The sequence below is a fragment of the Rana temporaria genome, chromosome 8 (genome assembly GCF_905171775.1).
Source record: "Rana temporaria chromosome 8, aRanTem1.1, whole genome shotgun sequence".
Classification (NCBI taxonomy): domain Eukaryota; kingdom Metazoa; phylum Chordata; class Amphibia; order Anura; family Ranidae; genus Rana; species Rana temporaria.
Genome location: NC_053496.1, coordinates 92,154,011 through 92,181,219, shown reverse-complemented (window position 1 = coordinate 92,181,219; position 27,209 = coordinate 92,154,011). Strand labels below are relative to the sequence as shown.

The following is a 27,209-nucleotide window of genomic DNA, read 5'->3' as shown; positions in this document are numbered from 1 at the left end:
ACACTTATAATAACAATAGATTTAGAATACAGCATCAAACATGTTTATAATACAGTATAATAGTCATAATACCTAACAAAACCATATAAGAAAGAATCAAAAGAGAAAAATATATACATCATAGGGGGAAGGGGGGCGGTGGAAAAAAGGTGAAGGGAAGGAAGTGGGAACAAAAAATATACAAAAGAAGAGGGAAAAACAAAACCAGAATATGCAGAGATCATAGAAAGTGCTTAAAACTAAGAGTTTCATTAAAGCCTGGAAAAACAGTCGCTTTTAAATTATAGATCCATCGAGCCTCAAGTTGCAATAAAGTTCTGTCAACACTTCCTCTAGCATGGAGTGGGACGTGTTCCAAAGCCATAAATATTTTTTTTTTATCAAAACCATGAAAGAGACCAACATGGCGGCTGATGGCCGTCTCCATTTTGTTTTTGAGAATGGGTTTTATATGATCATGTTTGAAGAAGGGATGCTTGGTCTTACCAATATAAAACCCGCCACATTGGCAAATTGCTAAATAAACAATGCCTGGAGTATGGCAGGTCACTCTACGTTTGGCATGATATATTTGTCCATTTGGGAAGGCGCAACTTGAGCTGTTCATCTTAAAGGGGCAGACATCACAGTAACCGCAGGAAAAGGTTCCTGTGTTCAAACATATATCACGGCTAAAGAGTTCAAAATGGCTATGGGCAAAACTCTCCTTGAGAGGGTGCCCGTCTGTAGGTAATTTGGGGTTTCTGTCCGACATGTTTGTTGACAATTGGGTCAGCTGACAGTAAGGGCCAGAATTTGTTCACTATCCGCCTCATTTTATGATGTTCCATGAAATATTGTGCGATTATTCTTTGTCAGTTTTGATGCTTGGTTTTTGGCGGGAAAAAAATTATCTCTGTCAGACTGCAGGCCATAGTGAACTTCAAATTTAAATTCATTAACAGAAATAATATTCATGAATTGCTCAAGTTCATCCTTACTGCCCGACCAAAACAAAAGTACATCATCAATGTACCTATACCAAGATATAATCTTGTCTAAATACGGTAACGGGTCTTCGTGAGCAAAAAGGTTCCTCTCCCACCCCCCCCAGGTACAGGTTAGCATACGATGGGGTACATCTTGTCCCCATTGCAACCCCCTGCACCTGGGGGTAGTGGGAGAGTCCAAACATAAAAACATTATGAGTAAGTATAAACCTGAGCAAGTCAATAACAAAAGAATTGTAGTTAGCAGAATCTCGTCCTCTCTCCTGTAGATGACTTTTTACAACATTAATCCCTTTGCTATGAGGAATGGCATTATATAATCCCTCAATATCCAAGGCTACAAGCCAGGTATCTGGGGGGAGTGTAATACCCTCAATAATCTACCGCGGATCTATAGTGTCTCTGACATAAGAGGATAAAGCAACAACATGTGGATGTAAATAATCATCAATTAAAGGGTTTGTAAAGGATTTTTTTTATCTTAATAGCGTCCTTTACCTTAATGCAGTGCTGTTTTCATGTCCTCATTGTTCATTTTTGCTCTCAAGTTGCTGTAATTCTTCTTTGATCTCCACACTTCCTGGTTGTCTGTTTCCTGATAACCACAGTACTGGGAGCTTCCTCTCTGTGGTCACTAATCAAGGAGGTGTGATTACTGTGTGTCTAAAACCCCACAGCACCAATCAGTATCGTTTTCCAAACCATCACTGCCCTGTATTGGCTCTGTGGCTCTGTACATCACAGAAGCAGGAAACAACATGCAAAAACAAAACTAGAAACTACAGGCACATTATATGATTGATTTGTATCTATTTTTAATCATTTTTACAAGGAATCCGTTAACTATTATGTCTCTATACCCTGTTAAACAGTCATTTAAAAAAAATTCCTTTAAGGAAGTGGCATTTTCAGTCAAACAACGTCTCTGGCCCCCACTGCGCTGCAAGGAGCTCAAATGGACAAATCCACTATACAGTTCCTGGGGGGGAACCTGCGTTGTACTGCTACAACTCGGCACTGGAAGGAGGGGGAAGCGGGTCTGCTCCTTTTTATAGCTGGACGGTACCCGAGCCCTAAAAGAAAACTTACCTTCTATTAGAGCCGACGGATAGGACCCAGTCCCCCTGTGTGGTCTCTCTTCAGGCAGATATGAAGTATGAAGTCCCTTCTGGTTCCTCAGCAACATGTTCCTCCGACGGAGGAAACGCAAATGACTGACCAGGGACCTGAGGGACCGCCTTTTGAACTGTGGCAATGTGTTTCCTGTGTCGATTGGAGGGACACCATCAAGGGCTGTCCTGGAAGGCGACTGGGGAAAACAGACTTCTAATTTCCCCAAATATTATGAAGACTGCAGTGGCATTTGCGGTGGCATTTAAAATGAAATAGCAGTTTAGACTAACAGTTAAAGCGGGGGTTCATCGAAAAAAAAAAAAATTTAACATTAGATTCAGCCGAGTTTTCAGAATGACAATCGGCTGTTTTTTTTTTATTTTATCCCCGTACATACCGTATTTTCACTGCCGCTTCCAGGTATGTCTTCTGCGGGACTAGGCGTTCCTAATTGATTGACAGGCTTCCGACCGTCGCATACTGCGTGTCACGAGTTGCCGAAAGAAGCCGAGCATCGGTGCGCAGGCGCTGTATAGAGCCGACTCGCAGTCCGGCTTCTTTCGGCAACTCGTGATGCGCTGTATGCGACGGTCGGAAGCCTGTCAATCAATTAGGAACGCCCAGTCCCGCAGAAGACATACCCGGAAGCGGCGGTGAAATTACAGTATGTATGGGGATAAAATAAAAATAAAACAGCCGATTTGTCATTCTGACAACTCGGCTGAATCTAATGTTAAAACATTTTTTTTGGTTGAACTCCCGCTTTAACAATGTCTGCTACATGGCTCCAGTCCAAGAGCTCTCCAACATGGTGGAAAGAGGTTCTCCAATACTAAAACTCCACACACAATAGCTTTTTGAACAGGTCTTCTTCAGTGTCCATTCTTTTATTAACAAAATTTGATATTGTTTACTCAATGTAGTACTTCAGTGTGAATGAGGACATTTCTCTGCAGATGAGATGAAATGTATACAGGATTAAAGTGTCTTCTTTAGTCATCACTGTCACTTCATGATTCACTTAGCTGAGGGTAATTTCCTAATGCAGTTGAAGAAAAGAGACATCAAATGACAAATGCTTTTATCATGGCCTGAATGCATACAGAGTACCTTCGATATCATTTGAGCAGAGAACTTCTGGGTTCATTTACTGGGGAGAGATTTGAGAAACGGATGTTTCTTGATCTTCCCTCATTCACCATCCTGTCATCTTTTATTGTGGGCTCTTTGGGCAGGGGAGCCCATGACCTACTGGAGGAGAACATGCCATTAGCAGGCAAAGGGTTAAGGTGCTGGATGTCAGAATGTGTTTTTGATATCACACTGTTTGTGGGTAAAGTTCTTCAAAGCTCCATAAAAAAAATATCACTACATTTTAGATTTCCCTGCTCTGTGCAATGGTATGTACAGAGCAGTCCATATCCTCCTCTTCCCGTGTCCCCTGCTGATGCTCTGGGCTCCTCCTCCCTGCCGAGTGCCGCCATAGCAAGCCGCTTGCTATAAGGGCACTCGTGCATGCTCGATCCTGAGCCCCGCTTTGTGTCCATAAGACACACAGAGCAGGGCTTGGCCCCGCCCCCCTCCCTTACCACTGGCTGCGATTGACAGCAGGGAGAGTCAATGGCTCCTGCTGCTGTCTGAGCCAATGAGTAGTCAGAGAGCCACGTCAGCAGCTGCTCTTGTGCACATCACTAGATCAAGATCAGGTTAGTACTAGGGGGGTAAGTGTTCAGGCGTTTCAGGCTGCCTGAAAACGTAACCTGGGAATATGCAGAAAGATGTACGTGATCAGCCGTACCTCCTGGTGTGAACAGGCCCTTAATCTCAATACTTATCCTACTAATCTTACTACAAATTTGATTTTGTTTTTCACAATGAGAGTAACTTTATTTGAACCCAACAAGTCTATTTTGAATGATCATTTACTGTAGAGTTCGACAATATCCGGGCGCCCTGTCGCAATTGCGACTAGAATTAGTGACCTGGCGCTGGCGAAACTTAGGCCTGCAGGAAGCCGTGGCCTCAATTACCAGCCGGCACGGCCCGACGCGCTTGTGCGGCAGGGGCGCACGGAGACACGGGATACCCCATCCTGTGTCTCCTTGCACCCTCCGGCCAGTAATTGAGGCTGCGGCTTTGCGGCCTTCTGCAGGCCTAAACTGCCTTCTGTGATCTGGTGCCATTTGTGGTGGCCGTTGGCATGACAAGTAAACCAGCAATTCTAATGGAGCTTCCCCAGTGTTTTCACTGCCATCTCCTTCCCTCTAATTAGAGCCCTCAAACATTATATATATATTTTTATTCTAACACCCTAGAGAATAAAATGGCGGTCGTTGCAATACTTTCTGTCACACCGTATTTGCGCAGTGGTCTTACAATCGCACTTTTTTTAGGGACAAAATACACTTTTTTTTTTTTATTAAAAGAATAAGACAACAGTAAAGTTAGCCCAATTTTTTTTATATTGTGAAAGATAATGTTATGCAGAGTAAATTGATACCCAACATGTCACGCTTCAAAATTGCGTTTGCTCGTGGAATAGCGAACTTTAACCTTTAAAAATCTTCATAGGCGAAGTTTATAAAATTCTATAGGTTGCATGTTTTGAGTTACAGGGGAGGTCTAGGGCTAGAATTATTGCTCTCGCTCTACCAATCGCGGCGATACCTCACATGTGTGGTTCAAATACCGTTTAAATATGCGGGCGCTACTCGGGTATGCGGGACGGGCGCGTTTTCTGGCTCCTAACTTTTTTAGCTGGCTCCTAGATTCCAAGCAAATTTGTCAAACCCTGCTTTACTGCGCACATTGGCACACCTGAATACGCAATCATATTTGTGCCCCTAATTGACATAATCCTCTGCCAAACCCTGCAGATCATTAACACAAAGGCTACCTGATTTTCAGAAAAAGTACTTATTGCTGAAAAACTGGTTTGTGCCTCACGTAGCTATATTTATTAGCGGTGCACTGTACAACATAATTAATCACAAATTATGTGATACTATCAAAAGCAGAAGGCTTTACTTACGGAGAGTGTCCATAAGCTGGTTGAATCGCTGGGCTCTGTTGGTACTATTGGAGACAGATGTTTGATTGCCATACTGCTGAGAAGGAGATGTGTATCTGTATGTATGTGTGTGTCATCTTGTGCTCCACTGCTGGAACGATCATCACTCCCCGAGGAGCGTTCTGTATCAGACGAACTGGATTCACTGCTGCTGCTCAGATGTTCAATCCTATTGAGCGCGGCTCTGGCTCTAAGTTCTATGACAGGCAAACACACATTTCATATAAGAAATTACTCTGGAGTAAAGCTGCACAATTAATCGTTAAAAAAAATTGCAATCTCAACCCCCCCCCCGACGATCTATTGCAGAGTTTCCTGATTCTTTCATATAACAAGTATAGAGAGTTCTCTGCTCACTTTGGCAGTCTGCCAAGTTTTTACCAACATTGTCTGTGCTACTAGTTAAGTAGAAACATTGTAACTCTTCGCACTTCGATCAAAGGGATAGAACTTCAGTATGTAAATGCAGGAAGTTTAACCACTTAAAGCGGGAGTTCACCCATTTGTAAAAAAAAAATGTTTATCCCCTTAGCTTCCTGCTCGTTCGGTCTAGGGGAATCGGCTATTTGTATTAAAATATGAGCAGTACTTACCCGTTTTCGAGCTGAATCTTCTTCCGTCGCTTCCGGGTATGGGTCTTCGGGAGCGGGCGTTCCTTCTTGAGTGACAGCCTTCCGAGAGGCTTCCGACGGTCGCATCCGTCGCGTCACTCGTAGCCGAAAGAAGCCGAACGTCGGTGCGGCTCTATACTGCGCCTGCGCACCGACGTTCGGCTTCTTTCGGAAAATCGTGACGCGATGGATGCGACCGTCGGAAGCCTCTCGGAAGACTGTCAATCAAGAAGGAACGCCCATTCCCGAAGCCCATACCCGGAAGCGACGGAGAGGATGCATCTCGTAAACGGGTAAGTACTGCACATATTTTAAAATAAATAGCCGATTCCCCTAGTAATAACGAGCAGGAATCTAAGGGGGAAAAGTGCCCTCTAAGGGTGAACCCCTGCTTTAAAGTATAACCCTTTTTCTGACCGGTATTTCTTACAAAGTTAAAATCAGTATTTATTTGCTAGAAAATTACTTGGAACCCCCAAACATTATATATATTTTTTTTAGCAGAGACCCTAGGGAATAAAATTGCGATTGTTGCAATATTTTATGTCACACTGTATTTGCACAGTGGTCTTTCAAATGCAATTCTTTGGGAAAAAAATACACTTCAATGAATATAAAAAAAAAAAAACGAAACAGTAAAATTAGCCCAATTTTTTTTGTTTAATGTGAAAGATGATGTTACGCCGCGAGAATCGTGATCTCTCTTCAAGCAAAAAAAAAAAAAAATAGTGATTCTCATTTTAGCCAGAATCTCTACTCTGGAGATAAGTTTGCTAGTCTTTCTATATTATAACTATTGGTAATTATTTAAACATAGCTGACTTTCATAAGAGATTGGCAGTGAGAAAGGTGGTGTCGCTCTAATACTATAAAAACATCATCCAGAACACGCAAAAGTTATACAGAGAGAGGGCTGGAGCTCAAATCTCTTTCTCTCTCTCTCATCCCAAGGGGGGCACACTGTTGGACACGTTTAGATAGCAGTTGTGCCTAGGGCAGGGATATGCAATTAGCGGACCTCCAGCTGTTGCAGAACTACAATTCCCATGAGGCATAGCAAGACACAGACAGCCACAAGCATGGCACCCAGAGGCATGATGGGACTTGTAGTTTTGCAACAGCTGGAGGTCCGCTAATTGCATATCCCTGATATACAATAATGGATGTAGGGGCCTTTTGGTGGGCGTGATTTTTTGGGGGGGGCAGCATTTTATTGAAATAAAGTGGGCCGGTCTGGATAAAGTCCAGGACCAAATTTTTGTCCCAGTCCAGCCCTGCAGGTCCTGTCAGATCTCCACACTCCTCTATGGGGGGAATCGGATGAAAATGGATCCGTCTGTCCATTTTTACCCAATCCGATAGACGGATGGATGATGGGGTTTCCATCCGTTTGGGTTTCGCGGAGCAGATCGGATCTCAGCGGACATGTCACCCCTGACATCCTTCGCGCCATAGGAATACAATGAGCATCGGTTCAGGTCCGCCTGAAAAACTGACAGGCGGACCTGAATGGTCTTTAGGGGTGAAAGAGCCCTAAGTGCTTTGTTCCTACAGGCTGTCGAGAGCAGTGTCCTCAACATGATACAGTTTGACAAGTTAGGCCCCATTCACACGACGGGCCGTTCGGTTCCGCCTGTCACGGACCTGAACGGCCGCTCCATGCATCCCTTTCCGCTGACATCCGACCCTATCCGATCCACTAACAACAGACGTATGGGGGCCTGGTCCCCATCCGTCCATGCAGATCGGATTGGGTAAGATCTGATGAAAACAGACATTCTGTCCGTTTTCATCAGATCGCTCCATAGGAGACAGTGGTGCCCAACAAGCCCCTCCCCGCTCAGTGAGCAGAGAGGAGCTTGTCATCCGTCGGCTCAGTGGAGATCTGCGGACTGATCTCCCGCTGAGCTGGCGGGAGCAGGCGGACTCCGTAGGAACCGAGTCCGCCTAGTGTGAATGAGGCCTTTGGCAGCCCATAGATAATGCAATTTTTCTTGCTTTCCTTCACAGGTGGAAACAAATATTAAAATAATCGTTCGATTCTCCCATCAACACAGTGTTGATGGGGGAAAGTCTCTTGCAGCGCTATTGTGTTCTGCCAGCAGGAAGCCTTCCTGGCTGGCAGACTTAAAAAAACAATATCAGAAAAAGCGCAGCCTCTTATAATCATATCCGCCCCTTTGATAAAAGCATCCCCTTGCTGTATTGAGTGAGCGTGGATGTTCAGTCTCTGAGATTTCCATGATCTCTGATTGCACATGCGCAGTCCAACCCGGGCACTATCTGCTAGGGGACCCATAATGATAGGACACCGGCCCATTGTCATCTATGGATACAACAGGAAGTCTAAGCTTGGCTCCCTGTCATGTTTGGACATTAGAAGAACACATGACGTCAATCAGTAAACAAACCCTGGGATTGGTCTAAGCTGAGCAAGTCACTCCCGGGTACTCACATTGTACTCTGTGGAAGGAGGAGCGCGGCTTCTCCTCGAAGCTCTCTCCTAGTCTTAGAGTGTGCTTCTGCCGTTCCATTGGCGGTAGTGGGGGCATCCCGTTCATTTCTACGGATTCTGTATACTCAGGGCCATCTTTAATGTTGCTTGGACCCTGGGAAAACATTTTATTGGGCCAAACCCCCCCCCCCCCCATGCAATTTTGCTCTCCATCTGCTCTGAGACATACAATAAATATTCGCTAAACTTAAAATCAGTTTACTGTATCAGATCAGGCAGTGATTGCGATTGGTTGCCAGAGGTTACAGTGTATCATTAGCACTTACTGACTGGTTGCTAGAGGTTACAGCACACATTACGGCTCACTGATTATATGCTAGAGGTTACAGCACATGATTTCTTCTTGTTGATTGGTTGCTAGAGATTACTGTACAGTAATAATGCTCACTTGGTTGCTAGAGGTTACATCACATCATCTCTTCACTGCAGAGGGGCATGATATACATATGAATGCTGCCTTTATTTACATATATATGCCCCCGGTCGCAGCTATTTACATATGAATGCTGCCTCCATTTACATAAGAATGCTCCTGTTATTAACATATGAATAATGGTTATTTACATGTAAACACAGGGTCTGAAGGTGAGTCATCTGTACACAACAATAGGGCAGAGCTGGGCAGCATTATTAGCAGCACTTCACACTGAGATATCAGGACACAGCACAGGACTAAAACTTCAAGGGACAAGGGAATTTAAAGCAGGGGTTCACCCTAAAAAATGTCTTTGTCTATCATGCCATCCAGCATACTAGCGTCAGCTACAGTATGCCTTTATTTTTTTATTTTTTCGCTGTACTCACAGTTTAATCCATTAGTTATGTTTCAGACTCCCGCGGGGAGTAGGCATTCTTATGAAGAGGGGAACATGATTGACGGCCGGCTATGGCGCGTCACGCTTCCCGAAAATAGCCGAAATAGGACTTGGCTCTTCACGGCGCCTGCGCAGTCAGCTCCTAGTCTGTGCGCAGGCGCCGTGAAGAGCCGAGTCCTACTCCGGCTATTTTCGGGAAGCGTGACGCGCCATAGCCGGCCGTCAATCATGTTCCCCTTTTCATAGGAACGCCTACTCCCCGCAGGAGTCTGAAACAAAACTAATGGATTAAACTGTGAGTACAGCGCAAAAAAAAATAAATAAAGGCATACTGTAGCTCACGCTAGTATGCTGGATGGCATGGTAGAAAGTTGTTTTTTAGGGTGAACCTCCGCTTTAAACTGGGATAGTTGGCAAGTATTAGGCAGCTGGTTTGAGCCCCACAACAATGACAGGGCCCAGGGCAGCTTCCCCCTTTTGCCCTGCCTTAAAGACGGCCCTGCGTATACTGTAGTGTATACAGAGCAATAGGCAAATAATAACCGTCAACAAGCAACTATTTTCCCAGCGAGCATGCGCAGCTTTGGCTTTCCCATTGTTCTGCAGTTACCCAGGTGACGCATTGCCTGTACAATAATATTCCGGGGGGAACAGCATTACTAACTGTAAAAATCTCCTAATTGGCCTACAAGCCTAGCACGCAGCACTACGCTGACATAAGACACCTCTGGAATTTCCCGGCTGTCCTTACCAGTCACGTGACGTGACCCAGTGTTTCGTCACATTCGGCTCCCCATCACAGATTGATCCGGAAGTGACGTTCTGTCGCCGCCATCTTGCTACACCCCGCACTCCTGCACAGTAATGATAGAGTGAGAAGGGGGCAAGCGGACATCTTGTTACACCCATCGGAGTTTAAGATTTCACAGTTATTTTCAACACAAAACGGAGCTTATATGCTCAAATACAGTATTTGGAAATCCGACGGACTGTTTACATGTTAAATGTGAAAATCAGAGGTGTTGTGTCACATTAGCAACCATGTAAGGTCAGCAGGTTTGCTGCTGCTTTTAAAAATGTAACATATAAACAGTCCGTCGGATTTCCAAATACTGTATTTGAGCATATAAGCTCTGTTTTGTGATGAAAATTAATGTGAAATGTAAAACTCCGATGGGTGTAACAAGATGTCCGCTTGCCCCCTTCTCACTCTATCATTACTGTGCAGGAGTGCGGGGTGTAGCAAGATGGCGGCGATGGAACGTCACTTACGGAGCACGGGGAGCTGAATGTGACGAGACACCGGAGTGTTGTCATATTCTGCTCCCTAACGCAGAATGCTGCGGAAGTCACGTGGCGCACAACTGCGCATGCGCTCCAACGGCAAATGCAATGCGTTCCACAGGATTTACGACACTACCCTTCAGTGAACCATCACAATTTGTCGCGAAAGTGACGTATTACCATACACGGAGCGGGGGGAGAGAGACATTCAGAGTGAGAGAGAGATTGTGTACATATATTTTATATAAGGGAAGTAATGCACATAGGGGAGGTAATCCCCTCCCTGAGCCCCGGTTCTCTCTCAGTATATCTATATCTGTATCCCTCTCTCGCTCTGAATGTATCTCTTTTTCTCTCTCGCTGACTCGCTCTGAATGTGTCTCTCTCCCACACCCCTCCCCCGCTCCGTGTATGGTAAAATGTCACTTCCGTGACAAATTGTGATGGGTTCACTGAAGGGTAGTGTCGTAAATCCTGTGGAACGCATCGCACTTGCGCTTGGAACGCATTGCGCATACGCAGTTGTGCGCCACGTGACTTCCGCAGCATTCTGCGAGAGGCAGCAGAATATGACACTGGGAACACTCACCGCCCTCTCCTTAGAGAAGTCACGTGAGCGAAGTTACTAAGGCCACCGCGTCGTGCCGTAACAACAACAGACCCCCCCACTAACACGCCTCCTTTCTGGCCACAGCCCAGTGCACTGTCTGCCTGACTCCACCCACCTCTCCTATTGGCCGCCGCTGAGGCGAGAAGAGGAAAGCCCTCGCTGTCCGCGGTGAATGGTCGGTCTGTCTGTCAATCCTGATCGTCACAAAGGAGAGGCGGGGCGAGAAGGCGGAGCTCCGGGTCAGTCGCTGGGGCAGGGGAAGTCGGAGTGGGGTAAACTGACTGTTAACAATCGGGGGGCGATGAGCGAGTGGTGGTAGCAGCCGGCAGTGTCGGGAGAGCGATGTAGGCGGTGTGTGTGGTGCCCCCCGCTGGGTGATCTGCAGAAAGACATGCAGAGGTAGGTCGTGACCTCCCCTAACACTACCATCCCTGTACCCATATCCCTGTGTGATCACAGCACCCCATTATAGAGGAGGAGGGTGACACCTACCTATACCATCCCCCACAATGACATCCATATATCAGGACCTTCTCCCACCATCATGGTCCTCCTTGGCAGTGGGATCTCCATTGTGAATGAGTGACAGGTCTCTGGAATGGCTGGCACACATTAGGGCACATTTACATTTGTTTGCATTGAAGGTAATGGGCTCTAATAAAATAGGACGAGTCGGATATGTGACACATTCCAAAATGTTACCTTGGTGCGTTCTGGTGCCAATCAGAATCCAATAAATGGACCCTAAAGCATGTGTAAGCCCGATCACTTCAGTACCTGTAATGATGACCCCGCCACCCTATGATGCCACCATCTTTGAAAAGCCATCACTGGTGTAGGGCTCTATCCAGCCGCCAGCACCTGGCAGATACCTCGGGCAAATTTGCGCATGCACAGACAAACCTGAGATCTGGGACATCCATGCCGGTGGCATCTTCATGCATGTGTGCCCAGATGGTCCTCTGCTAGGCCTGAAAGCAATCTGCATGCGCATGGAACCTGGTGGCACACATGCATCAGGACCAAATGTCATTCTCACCTAGATGATCCTGCTAGGGTAGGTCCCCTGACAGCGCTGTGTCCCAGCTGCTCTCCTATGTTGTTACACTGGTGTCCAACCAAGTCTTAGGAGGGGATGCACATTGCACATGGCCCTTTGGCTTGGTTTGCCCTCTCCCATGGGGTCTCCCTTTTCAGGGGAAGCCCCACCTAGTACTTGGGTGGGTCTGTTTTGGCAGACCTCCCAACGAACAGGGTCGGTTTTGGCCAGATGGACCATATGAAGTACCCCAGTCCCCATCTAGAGCCTAACTCCCCCCCCCCCCCCTGTACACCCTGTGCAAGTTTTGTGTTTTACTTATTTGGTGTACACTCTCTTTTATTTTTTGGAGTTTGAGTTTGTTCACACACCACTGACTTAAAAAAAAAAAAAAAATGGTGTCCGACGAAGTGTCTGGTTAAAGGTTGTAGGAGTTTTCATTCTATTCTGACTGTCCTATGAGGCTGCCTGACCCTCTCTCTCTGGACCACGCTGATTGGCCCTGTGCTGATCACATACACCCTTCCATGGAAAAAAAACTTCTAGCAATACACACCAAACTGAGCATGTGCATCATGTCCCCAAGCCTCTGTTATATCAGGAGATGGTTTGGGGACTGTGGAAGAAGGGGAAGATCAGAGAAGACAGAATCAAACAGCCTTTTTACACAATGCAGAGGATTAACTCCTTAGGTTCCACAGTATAACAAGCGTGATTTACTGCATATACAGTGTGTGCTTTACTGGTACACATGAGACAACACTTACAATTCATAAAAGTTATTACAGAGGAATGTACTGATCCTGTGTTTCTGCTTAAAAGGAACACGGATCTTTACATTCTCCCAGTCAAAGCACCCCCCACAGTTGATAATCACTCCCAGGGAACACAGTTAACCCTTTGATCTGCTCTGATGTTAACCCCTCCCCTGCCAGTGTTATTAGTACAGCAATACTGTATATTTTTTTTTTAGCACTGATCACTTTATAAGTGTCAATGGTCCCCAAAAAGTGTCAAAAATGTCAGGTGTCCGATATTGTTCACCACAATATCGCAGTCCTGCTATAAGACGCTGATCACCGCCATTACTAGTAAAAATAACAATATACCACAGTTTGTAACCGCTATAACTTTTGCACAAACCAATCAATATATGCTTCTTGGGATTTTTTTTAGATATTTTTTTTTGTATTTTTTTTTTTTTTTTTTTTTTACCAAAAACATGTAGCAGGATACAAATTGTCCTAAATTGATGAAGAAATTTGTGTTTTTTTTTTTACCTTGGGAATGTTTTACAGCATAAGAGCACTTTCACACTGGAAATTCATTACAATGGAGAGGGGCGTTTTTGGAGTGTTTTATGAGCGTTTTAATAGCGGTATTTTTACCGCAAAAACGCACCCGTGTGAAAGGGTTCTTAAGTAAGAAATATTGATCTTTTTTTTTCAAAATTGTCGCTCTTTTTTTGTATATAGCGCAAAAAATAAAAACCACAGAGGTGATCAAATACCACCAAAAGAAAGCTCTATTTGTGGGGGGGGGGGACACAAATGTTATTTGGGTACAGCGTTTCACGACCACGCAATTTGTCAGATAAAGTAACGCAATGCTGTATCGTAAAAAATGGCCTGGACCTGAAGGAGGTAAACCTTCCGGAGCTGAAGTGGAAAATTCGGAATTATGTAATGTATCTGTATTGTATTTTATTTTTTGGTCGTTTTCAATATGAGATTAGCATACAAAAAACAGACGATCATTCGTCCTATAATCGCATTGTGTGTACAGATGCTCCTCGTTTAACGACCGCTCGGACTTACGACTAGCTCTCCCCACCAGAACAACACGCTGTACCTCATTGTATTGTACAGTACCATATTTTCGTTTGTGTTCTGTACTTATGCAAATTAAAACAACGTTATTGAGTTGGAGTTATTGTGTTTAGACCTTTTTTCACAATACAGTACAGTAATTATGTTTACAATATTGATTACTTGTGGCTCCTCGTTTAATGACCAATTCAATTAACGACCTGGTTGTTGGAACATAACCTGGTCGTTAAGTGAGAGGAGACTGAACAAGGCTGGACATGGTTCTAACAGTAGCTGGTTCAGCAGGGACTGACCAAGATTCAAACCATGTATGGGTAGGTTGACTTTACCCAAGTCAATACATCAGTACAACCAACATGTTGGATTTTTACATGCAATTTATTACCAGGGGCTATAGCCACTAGCAATAAACGCCATGTTCTCATGGCAGGGATGGCTCCTCGCACCCTTCCCCTTCAGGAGAACACGATAGCTCTGCAGGAGGCATTCCCCCATTAACACTGACTAGGGTTGTCCCGATACTAGTATCAGGACCGATACCGAGCATTTGCGCGAGTACTTGTACTTGCGCAAATGCTCCCGATGCTTCACACGATACCTGTGATGGGAGAGAGAGGCGGCATGCAACAGGAAGTCAGCGAGCGGAGAGTCAGCGAGCGGAGAGTGAGTCCTCAAGCAGGTAAGCTGGCGGGGGGGAAAGGGGGCAGCCGCATCATCCATCGGTGACCGGAGTCGTCACATTCGGTAACTGAAGTGATGCTCCGTGTTGCCGTTGTACACCCTCAGTGCTTTAACCAATCCGAGTCCCAACGCCCATCTTGGTACACCCTGCACTCGGCCACATTAAGCCAGCAGCAGACATCTTGTTACACCCAGCCCATATAGTTCGGGCTGGGTGTAACAAGATGTCCGCTGCTGCTTTTATGTGGCCGAGTGCAGGGTGTAGAAAGATGGGCATTACAGGCAGCATAGAAAAATAGTTTAGGTTCCTTTTCATGTCTTTTATTTCAGTGCCAGCCATCTGTCAGTGCCCATCCATCAGTACCAGCTATCCGTCAGTGCCACTGCCAGCTAACACTGACTGTATTGAATCGTTTTTTTTTCCTGCGACCATTGGTCGCATCATCTACGGCCTGTCTTGGACACATTTTGGAAATGTTCCTGCCCTTGTGTAGCTGATAAGACTTGTAACTGTCTGCCAGGAAATTTATATGAATAACCGTACGTTGCATTCTATTGTTTCAGTCCCTGCTGGCGATTGGACGTTTGCCATCTCATGGAGCGTTTTGTTGTATTGGTTTAAAGATCTGTTCATTTATGGTGATGTGAACATTTTAATTGTTTGTACTAGGGTTGTCCAGATACCGATACTAGTATCGGTATCGGGACCGATACCGAGTATTTGCGGGAGTACTCGTACTCGCGCAAATGCTCCCGATACCTAAATAGAATACTTTTTTTGTATTTATCAACATGTTCTATGAAAATTCTTTGAGTTTTTTACTACTGCGTGACAAGCAAATAAAACATTTTTATTCATTTTTACTCATTTTTATTCTTTTATAATGTCTTGAGTTAGAGTTCTTCATAATTCTAAAGAAAATATCCTTAGTCTGTATTGTGGTTTGAAAACTGTCACATGACATTTAAAAAAAGTATCGGTATTCGGTATCGGCGACTACATGAAAAAAAGTATCGGTACTTGTACTCGGTCCTAAAAAAGTGGTATCGGGACAACCCTAGTTTGTACAAAGGCATCGGATCAAGGTTTGAGCACCGAATATTTTTATTTATTTTTTTGCCTTCCTTTGACGTCTTTGATGTAAGAGACTCTCCATTCTCTTTGAATGAAGATCTGTCTGCCTTATGTATATTGACAGGGAGAAAGTGCAAAATGCACTGTGAGAGTGTAACTAGCTCTGTTCCCCTTACAAACCAACAGAAATTCTCCTACTTTGCAGTATTGGACATGTGTGGGTCTGCTAGCGTACAGGGAGTATTATTATTATTTAGGGCTGTGGAAATTAACCATTAATTCCTCGATTAATCGTTAATTTTTTTTGATCGATCAAAATTCTTTTGATTGGTACTCGCCTCTCCGCCGGCTTCAGGGAGTCCCGTCGGAGATCCGGTGACGTCACGGACACCGGCTGGGCTTGCTGTGTCCATCTGAAGGGCTCCTTTGCTGTGCCTTCATATTTGCATGCTGGCGGGACCTTACTATCTGCCACACTTCCCTCTATATAAACCTGGGATTCTACAGCCATCCACTGGGAGTTGTGATAGTTCCCTTCACGGGACATCTACATGCCGACGGACTGATGTTAACCCCTCCTCATCTGGATTCAGCAGTGGTATTGTTGTACACATTTTTATACCAGTATCATACTTGGCTACATGTTTTTATGACTGCTTTTGCTACCGTTTGGTATTACTCGCACAATTTTTACAGTTTATGTAGCTACATCGATTTTATCTCCAGTGCAATATTTATTTTGTTACCTACTTGAAGACTATAAAAGTTTTAAATGCTATTCCTGTCGACCGCTGCCTTTTGTGTGTTTTTTGTATCCTGCTATCCATTTTTCCAGTGGTTGGTAGCTGCACTGGGAATCGGCCTGCAAGGAGATCAGCTAAAAGTAGTTGGATCTGTATGTGTGTTTATAATTAATCGAAATTAGTCGATTAAACGATTAAAAAGATTAATCGAACACAAAAATGTTAATCAGTAACAGCCCTATTATTATTATTTAGGTACTTATATAGCGCCGTCAATTTACGTAGCGCTTTACATATACATTGTACATTCACATCAGTCCCTACCCTCAAGGAGCTTACAATCTAAGGCTCCCTATACTAGGGCCAATTTTAGGCAGAAGCCAATTAAAGCGTAGGTTCACCCCAGAAAACAAGTATATAACATTACATTCAGTATACCTCAAACATGTACAGTATGCTGTTTTTTTTTGGGGGGGGTGTACATACAGTATTTTCCTCCCGGCTTCCAGGTACTTGCTTCCGCGGGAGTGGTTTGTTCCTGTGCAGTGCCGCAATGTCATCTGGGACTTCGCCCATATGATTGACGTGCCTGAGAAAAACTCCCCCCGGCGGATAAGGCGTGTCACGACTTTCCGAAAGTAGCCGAACCGCGAGTTGGCTCTATACGGCGCCTGCGCAGTCAGCTCTACACGGCTCCTAGTCGGTGCGCAGGCACCGTATAGAGCTGACTCGCGGTTCGGCTACTTTCGGAAAGTCATGAGGCGCCTAATCCGCCGGGAGGATTTTTTCTCAGGCACGTCAATCATATGGGCGAAGTCCCAGATGACATTGTGGCACTACACAGGAACACCCACTCCCGCGGGAGCGAGTACCCGGAAGCCTAATACTGTATGTACACCCCCAAACCCCCCCCCCCTACCCATTTCCCTGGATTTTCCCAAACCAGCATTCCTGTTTATTTATCTGATTGGGTGGAACCATATTGTACCATCTCTCTTCCTAGAGTCACAATTGAGAAAAGTAAGTGCAAGCTTTTTTTGGCTAAGGGTAGATGGGGGCTCAAGGTGGTATAATGGGCATCCAGAAAGAATCCAACAGTCATCGCTAATGGGGTCTGATAAAGGATATCCGAAGATATATTAATGTCTTTCTATTATTGGGCATCCAAAGAGAGCCGTATGTCCATCACTATCAAGGCCCATTAATGGGCATTCAAAGAGACTCTAATGTCTATCACCCTCAAGGTTTATTAATGGGCATTCAAAGACAGCTTAATGTCTATCATCATCAAAGTCCATTATTGGACTTTCAAAGAGAGCCTAATATCCATCACCACCAAGGTCCATTAATAGACATCTGAAGAGAGCCAGTGTCCATCACTATCAAGGTGATCCAAAAAAAGAGCTTAATGTTCTTCAGTCGGGGATTGTTTAGCACGCTCAACCTTGGCTTTGCTTGTGTTGTATTTTGCTTTGATCTTTCCAGGTAGTGAACCTAATGTTTACACAGGCACTACATTTGCTGCAATGTAGTCAGAAGGTGCAAGGCCTAAACATGATTATAAAGTACAGTGTAGTAGCACTAGGGTCGTCAGTTTGAATACCAACCACCATGGCGCCACCTGTCTGGAGGCTGCACGTTCTTCCTGTGCCTACGTGGGTTTCTTTCAGGTACTCCGGTTTCCTCCCACACTCCAAAGACAAGCTAGTAGGTTAATTGGCTTTTGTCTAAATCTTTCCTAGTATGTGTATGTATAAATGAGAGTCAGTGACTTTAGACTGTAAGCTCCTGAGGGCAGGGACTGATGTGAATGTACAATATATATGTAAAGCGCTGTGTAAAAGTATGGCGCTATTTAACGTAAGTACCTGTAATAAAATAAGTAAGAGCTCCCAAATGTCCTCGTTCATCTACCTGTGAGTAGAGAAAATGTGGTCTTTGATGTCTCTGACTATAATATGTCAAGCCCATATACTACCTTCTGTCTAACACTTCCTTTTTTATATGTTTTAGGTTTGAATATTTAACGATGAACATCTATAACAAGCCGTTACTCCTCGGGCCTGAGGTTTCCTAATTTTAAGTCTGCTCATTCCACGTTTTATAAACTATGCAATGACACACAAAAAGGAACCTCCCTTTTTTAATGAAGATAAAGATGGATCGCTGCTCTGCAAGGGACCTTTCACAATGGAACTCTTCATTGAAACTTTGACAGGAACCTGCTTTGAGCTCAGAGTCTCACCCTTTGAAACCGTGGCCTGTGTTAAAGCAAAAATTCAGAGGCTGGAAGGTATTCATCTTTTCTTGATATGGTTTTATGTGATGCAACTCCTAGCAAAGATTCAGAATACAAATCCCAGGTTCCTGTGAAGCTTATGTTGTACCTGATAGAAAAAAATAGAAAGTCTGATACTGAACACCACTATTACTTCTCATTTGGCTTTTAAGTAGTTTGGCTTCTGCTGAACTCGTGCTTCCTTTTTTTTAAGTTTTTATTTTATATATACTTTAACCACTTAAGCCCCGGACCATTTTGTTGCTAAATGCCCAGGCCAGGTTTTGCGATTCGGCACTGCGTCGCTATAACAGACAATTGCGCGGTCGTGCGACGTGGCTCCCAAACAAAATTGGCGTCCTTTTTTTTCCCCACAAATAGAGCTTTATTTTGGTGGTATTTGATCACCTCTGCGGTTTTTATTTTTTGCGCTATAAACAAAAATAGAGCGACAATTTTGAAAAAAATGCAATATTTTTTGCTATAATAAATATCCCCCCAAAAACATATATAACATTTATTTTTTTCCTCAGTTTAGGCCGATACGTATTCTTCTACCTATTTTTGGTTAAAAAAAAATCGCAATAAGTGTTTATCGATTGGTTTGCGCAAAATTTATAGCGTTTACAAAATAGGGGATAGTTTTTTTGCATTTTTATTAATTATTTTTTTTTACTACTATTGGCGGCGATCAGCGATTTTTTTTTTCGTGACTGCGACATTATGGCGGACACTTCGGACAATTTTGACACATTTTTGGGACCATTGTCATTTTCACAGCAAAAAATGCATTTCAATTGCATTGTTTACTGTGAAAATGACAGTTGCAGTTTGGGAGTTAACCACAGGGGGCGCTGTAGGAGTTAGGGTTCACCTAGTGTGTGTTTACAACTGTAGGGGGGTGTGGCTGTAGGACTGACGTCATCGATCGAGTCTCCCTATAAAAGGGATCACTCGATCGATGCAGCTGCCACAGTGAAGCACGGGGAAGCCGTGGTTACATACGGCTCTCCCCATTCTTCAGCTCCGGGGAGCGATCGCGACGGGGCGGCTATAAACGAATAGCCGCGCCGTCGTCCCGAATTGCTCCCCGCGGGAATCCACCCGCAGCGGAGGGAGTCCCGATCGGACCCCCGACCCGCTAGAAGGCGGGGACGTATATATATACGCCCATCTGCCTGTACGTGCCATTCTGTGGACGTAAATAGGCGTGCGGCGGGCGTTAAGTGGTTAACGAGCTGAAGGCTTCCCCATCCCACAGCTCACATAAAGAGGTGGACTGCGGGCCGGGAATGACTGTCTGCAGTAGAGGTGCAACAGATCGTCATTAATCTGTGATCCGAATGGGTCAACGTCCGTGGATCGGCACACCACGTGAAACCTGCGGATTAAGCCTATAGGAAAGGCCGCGGCTTCGGCCTAGCTCCGGAGCAGCGGCCATCTTGGTACACCCGGCGGCGGCCTAGGTGAGCTTCCTAGAGCGGCGCTGACTAGGGAGACGTGGACATTGCAGTGGGGGAGATGACATGGACATTGCAGTGGGGACTATATGTGGTGGTGATCCGGAAAATGATCTGATCCGTGGCTCTGATCCCAGGAACGATCTGAACTGTGAGTTTTTTGATCCGTTGCACCCTAGTCCGCAGTATGTTGGAGTAGGAAAAAAAACACTGACTGTTTGGCTAGAGATGCGTTTGTGGGGACACCAAAGTTCATCTCTGGCTTATGGGCTGGTTTACATGACATGGGGAAGCGCACTGCCACCTGCAGACACATGTGCGTACCATTAATTCTTAATGGCACCTCCTCTCGTCTAGAAAACGTGGGATCATTTGACAAAAGAATGCATGGTGCTGCAGCTTTTAGTTTGGACAATAAACCTATGAATAGTTTGGCCGTGTGTGTGTGTGTGTGTGTATATGTATAGAATGTTTAGAGGAGACTACTATACATAGCAATAGGTTTTATACAATAATACAATCCAAATGCATCTTTCAGTGATCTAAGTAAAAAAAATACTAGCTGTTATTTGGCCCTGTACTTTTAGAGTTTACAGTACAAAAAAGTGCATATTCACAGAAAATTAGTCTAGCTTTTCTCTGACATGTTGTATGTGTGTAAAATACTGTCCTGCAATGCAGATTTGTGTGTGTGTGTGTGTGTGTGTGTATATGAGATATATACACACATGTGCACAGTGCCTTGCAAAAGTATTCATACCACTTGAAATTTTCCACATTTTGCCATGTTGCAACCAAAAACGTACATGTATTTTATTGGGATTTTATGTGATAGACCAACACAAAGTAGCACACAATTGTGAAGTGGAAAGAAAAGGATAAATGGTTTTCAAAATGTTCTTTACAAATAAAAATGTGGTGTGCATTTGTATCCAGGCCCCCAAGTCAATACTTTGTAGAACCACCTTTCGCTGTAATTACAGCTTTAAGTCTTTTGGGTATGTCTCTACCAGCGTGTAGAAAAAGTAGGGAAAAAAATTGCGCTAGCTAGGAGAAATATACAATGTAGCAGCCAGCACACAAACAAACAAAGTCAAGTGTAAACTAAAACGAAAAGTGCAGCGCTAAACTGATGATTGAGTGAAAGTGTTGCCAAAATCACATGACATATGAAAGTAAAATTTGCGAAAGGACTATGGAAAATGTGAATGGGAATTCACTCAGCATAAAGACAATGCTAATAATGAGTCCATATGGGTGTTACCAAACAGGTGGATGGAAACACTGACCAGGTGCAGTGAACAGTGAAAAGTTCAGTGAACAAATGGGAAAAAGTTCATGGGTATGCTTCCCAATGGGAAGATAAAACACTTCACAGGTAATGCCGGTTTAGATAATCATGGCTTGTCTGTAGCAATCTTCAAGATATCATATAAAGAGAATGGGTACTCTTACTAGCTATGGTGGACTTGCATGTTAATAGTACCACCAACAAGTCGGATAAGGCATGGTGGTCACAGCGGACCCTGGGCTCTGTGCGGATGGCTCTGTAGGATGGTCACTCCAGCTTGAATGATGGGACCGGTCTAGTCAGATGCCTCTCTCAGGAACCCGGATGGACAAGGCCAAAGATCAAAACGGCCACACTCATGGATCAACACAACATGTGTAGAAAGGAAAAAATGCTCCAATGGTGCAGAGGGGGGGATGTGATGTTTTGAACCAGGGGAGAACACGAGTAAGGGGACGATACGATAGGATGAAGTGGGATAGAAAGGAATAACAGTTCTTGGAAATGCAAGAAACACAGCAATAGAAAACTGTTTATATTGTGTGTATTGATACTAAACTGAGTTCAAGACAATGTAAAAGGTGAAAAATTTAAAATAAAGAATATATAAATAAAAAAAAAAAAAAAACGTGATGGCTTTATTTAAAATAAAATGCCTAGTACCCCATACTGCCTTTTATAAACGTTTCACGTGATTTTATTGTTATTATTTTAAATAAAGCCTTCACGGTTTTTATTTTTGATCTGCACCATTGGAGCATTTTTTCCTTTCTAGCCATGTTGTTGTGTTGATCCATGAGTGTGGCCGTTTTGATCTTTGGCCTTGTCCATCCGGGTTCCTGTTCCTGAGAGAGGCATCTGACTAGACCGGTCCCATCATTCAAGCTGGATTGACCATCCTACAGAGCCCAGGGTCCGCTGTGACCACCATGCCTTATCCGACTTGGTGTTAGTACTAACATGCAAGTCCACCATAGCTGGTAAGAGTACCCATTCTCTTTATACGATATCTTGAAGATTGCTACAGACAAGCCATGATTATCTAAACCGGCATTACCTGTGAAGTGTTTTATCTTCCCATTGGGAAGCATACCCATGAACTTTTCCCCATTTGTTCACTGAACTTTTCACTGTTCACTGCACCTGGTCAGTGTTTCCATCCAACTGTTTGGTAACACCCATATGGACTCATTATTAGCATTGTCTTTATGCTGAGTGAATTCCCATTCACATTTTCCATAGTCCTTTGCAAATTTTACTTTCATATGTCATGTGATTTTGGCAACACTATCATTCAATCATTAGTTTAGCGCTGCACTTTTAGTTTTTGTTATGTCTCTACCAGCTTTGCACATCTAGAGAGTGAAATTTGCCCATTCTTCTTTGCAAAATAGCTCAAGGTCTGTCAGATTGGATGAACAGCGTCTGTGAACAGCAATTTTCAAGTCTTGCCACAGATTCTCAATTGGATTTAGATCTGGACTTTGACTGGGCCATTCTAACACATGAATATGCTTTGATCTAAACCATTCCATTGTAGCTCTGACTGTATCTTTAGGTTCGTCCTGCTGGAAGGTGAACCTTGGCCCCAGTCTCAAGTCTTTTACAGACTCTAACAGGTTTTCTTCTAAGATTGCCCTGTATTTGGCAATTTCATCCAGCTTCCCTGTCCCTGCTGAAGAAAAGCATCCTCACGGCATGCTACCACCACCATGTTTCATGGTAGGGATGGTGTGTTCAGGGTGATGTGCAGTGGTTGGTTTTCCACCACACATAGCGTTGTTTGCTTTTAGGCCAAAAAGTTCAATTTTGGTCTCATCTGACCGGAGCACCTTCTTCCACATGTTTGCTGTGTCCCCAACATGGCTTCTCGCAAACTATGAACAGGACTTATTTTGCCTTTCTTTCAACAATGGCTTTGTTCTTGTTATTCTTCCATAAAGGGCAGATTTGTGGAGTGCAAGACTAATGTCGCGTCCGATGGAATTTTTTTCATCTGATTTTTCCATCAGAAATTCCGACAAAGTTAGAAAGAGAAGAGAAATGTACTCTTAGAAATGTTTCCATCGAAAAAAAAAAAAAAAATCGCAAATTCCATTCGTCTGTAGGGAACTCCGACAGAGGAAAAAAAACATGCATGCTCAGACAGAATTAAGTCGAAAAACATGCATGTTCAGAAACATTAAACTTCTTTTTTCTCGGCTCATCGTAGTGTTGTACGTTACCGCATTCTTGACAGTGGGAATTTGGTGTGACAGTGTCTATGCAAGACAGCTTGAACGGAATTCCGTCTGAAAAATCCGTCAGAGTTTATACCAACGGAAAATCCGATCGTGTGTACAGGGCATAATGGTTGTCCTGTGGACAGATTCTCCCATCTGAGCTGTGGATCTCTGCAGCTCCTCCAGAGTTACCATGGGCCTCTTGGCTGCTTCTCCGTTTAATGTGCTCCTTGCCCAGCCTGTCAGTTTAGGTGAACGGCCATGTCTTGGTAGGATTGCAGTTGTGCCATACTCTTTACATCGTTTGGATGATGGATTGAACACTGCTCCGTGAGATGCTCAAAAACCTGGGATATTTTTTTTGTAACCCAACCCTACTTTTCCTTGTCCACAGAGGCAAATTAAATCTGTGTGTTCAATTCTATATATGTTTAAAAAAATATAAACCTTCCCCCTGCCTTATGAACTGGTAAAGGCATCCTTCGTACCCCCTACCACATCAGGGTCCCCTTCCACATCGGGGGGGCTACGCTTGTTCAGAAGGGGTCTGTTTCCATTCCGCTTATGCAGAACAGACGGAAGGGGGAACTGTTTTTAGCGTATTGGATTAGATGTCGGCGGGTGTAAACGGACACGTGTCCGTTTACACCTGCCACTCCATAGAGGGTTATGAAGGGTCCATCTGAAAAACTGACAGGCGGACCTATTGGTCCACTAGTGTGAAAGGGCCCTTGGGCTACTAAGTGTTTTGTATGATTGCTGGCTTCCAATATTCATTCTCTGACCTGAGCTGTTTCCCTTTTGGGTAATGGGAAATTCCTGTGCTGTCATTACACAATACAAAATACATACCTCCTACTGAGTGGTTGACCTAGTTAGAATTAACAGCTAAGAAATGACTTGGGATTCACCTTGCTGACATACATAACCTTGGAATCATGGTTTACTTGCTCTGACCAAAGAATGGAGTTGGGAAATGCTGCATTCTGTGAGACACCCCAGTTTACATCTTGGGAAAGCTAATAGTTAAGAGGCATTAGGCATATTAGTAGATGTCTTTGTTGGCTGAAAGATCTCCACATAGGACTGAGTGTATTAAATCAGGGCAGCATTATTCCACATTTGTAATATTATACTTCATCTATACCTGTCTAATGTTCAGTAGGATGTACACACTGACATTTCCAGCTTACAAGTGGTTCTTACACAGCGGAGAATAATAGTATGATTGGCAATGGCGAAACCTGTATTTTATTGCTTTATGAAATGCTTATTATGGGATTCAATTTGTTAATATTTTGGACAATTCATTAGAGGCTTGCTTGAAAAATCTCCTTTTTATGTTGTGAGTTCTGCCTGTCTGCTGCCATCTCTTTACACATTTTCCTGGATTCCCAGCACCCTTTGCAGCTTCTCCTCTGCTGTTTACCAATTTACAATTTCTATGGACTACATATCCCATGATACCTTGCTGCCTGCAAGCAGTGATTTCTGTACTGACTCCGCCTCCTGAAACTCCTACTCTCAGCACTTCTGTAGTTCACAATGTACTCCCAGTACATCGTGAAAACATGTCACAGATTTCAAGTAATTGTGTAGGGATTTTCACAAAGTCGCTTTATAAATGTCGAGATCATTCAGGTTAATAGGAATAGGCTATACATAAAGGCTAAGCTAGAAAACAAAATGTTCTATCCAATCGGTATCCTCAATGGGGACTGTGAAGTGTTGGGAAAGCTTCAGAAGAGAAATCATCTAGTGGGTAGCTGTGAGTAAAGCTTGAGGGATCCAGCAGGTAGCTGTGAGTGAAGCTTGAGAAGTCCAGCTAGGTAGCTGGGAGCTAAGGTTGAGGATCTACAGTGGGATACTGTTAGTTGAGCTTGAGGATCTACAGTAGGATAGTGTGAGGATCTACAGTAGGATACTGTGAGTGAAGTTGTAGCAACTGCTGTCTCCTATGGCAACAAGATACAGATCACTGCATTCAGCTTAAAGTGGAGGTTCCCCCTAAAAAAAAAATCCAACAATACATTCAGAAGACCGATTACACTGCGGGTAGGCTGGGTTTTTTTTTTCCGTACATACCTCGATATCGCCGTTTCATCCCTCGGCCTCCGGGTATGATTCTTGTGGGGCTGGGCGTTCCTAGTTGATTGACGTTCCTCCGACCGGCGCATACTTGACGTCACGACTTTCCGAAAGAAGCCGAACGTCGCTGCGCAGGCGCCGTATAGAGCCGACTCTATACGGCGCCTGCGCAATGACGTTCGGCTTCTGTCGGAAAGTCGTGACGTGCAGTATGCGCCGGTGGGAGGAACGTCAATCAACTAGGAACGCCCAGCCCCACAAGAATCATACCCGGAAGCCGAGGGATGAAACGGCGATATTGAGGTATGTACGGAAAAAAAAAAACCAGCCTACCTGCAGTGTAATCGGTCTTCTGAATGTATTGTTAGAAACATTTTTTTAGGGGGAACCTCCACTTTAAAGACCCTTTTTCTGTATTGCTGTCTGCCTAGTTCTATTTTTGGCCAAGGAGTCTGACAATTTGTTATTGCATTTGCTTAAGGTTGTCCTGTGCCCTACCCCTCTCTCCCCCTGTTCCTATTAAGAGAAATAAAACTTTGTTCATTTTAAAAGTGACTGGTGCCCCCTCCCTTTTTAGAATGTAAGCTCTATGATCAGGGCCCTCCTGTATTGAACTGTAATTGTGCTGTCCCCCCTCTACATTGTAAAGTGATGCATAAACGTTGGCGCTATATAAATTGTGTATAATCATAATCTTTCCACCTTGCACAACACCCACCATGCCTCGAAACCTGCACCCTGAGGAGGAATGTTGGCTCTCCCTAAGGGTGCATTCACACCTGAGCGTTTTGTAGCCCTAAGCATGAAGCTCCAAAACGCTAGAGGGGAAGAAATCCATTATTCTCAATGGAGATGGTTCACATCTCCACTCCAAAACGTCTGAAGCTGAAGGCCTGAAGCTCAAACAAGTTCTGGACCCTTTTTTGTCGCTCGAATTGGGCTGATTTGGGCGTTTTTGAACATTTTGTATTCCCATAGAATAACTAATGGAAACGCTCGATTCAAGCGCCTAGCGCGACAACGAGCGTTTCTACGGGCGTTTTGTCGCTTTAATCTGTTCTGTGAAATAGAATATTCACCCAGGAAGAAGATAAAAAAAAAAATCTAAAAACATACAGTGGGGATCGAAAGTTTGGGCACCCCAGGTAAAAATTTGTATTAATGTGCATAACGAAGCCAAGGAAAGATGGAAAAATCTCCAAAAGGCATCAAATTACAGATTAGACATTCTTATAATATGTCAAAAAAGTTAGATTTTATTTCCATCATTTACACTTTCAAAATTACAGAAAACAAAAAATGGCGTCTGCAAAAGTTTGGGCACCCTGCAGAGTTAATATCTTGTACTGCCCCCTTTGGCAAGTATCACAGCTTGTAAATTCTTTTTGTAGCCAGCCAAGAGTCTTTCAATTCTTGTTTGAGGTATCTTTGCCCATTCTTCCTTACAAAAGTCTTCCAGTTCTTTGAGATTTCTGGGCTGTCTGTTAGGCACTGCA

General features: G+C 44.0%; 1 protein-coding gene across 3 annotated transcripts in view; it reads left to right on the top strand.

The window, feature by feature from the left end:
* The first annotated feature begins 11,174 nt into the window (after positions 1-11,174).
* ZFAND4 (zinc finger AN1-type containing 4) overlaps positions 11,175-27,209 on the top strand; it is a 59,605-nt gene continuing 43,570 nt past the window's right edge. For 2 of the 3 annotated variants that reach the window (XM_040362277.1, XM_040362275.1), the window contains exons 1-2: positions 11,253-11,406; positions 18,388-18,667. In XM_040362277.1, coding sequence (XP_040218211.1) covers positions 18,490-18,667 — 178 coding nt within the window. In that variant the 5' untranslated portion in view covers positions 11,253-11,406; positions 18,388-18,489. The other variant, XM_040362276.1, reaches the window with a different exon arrangement.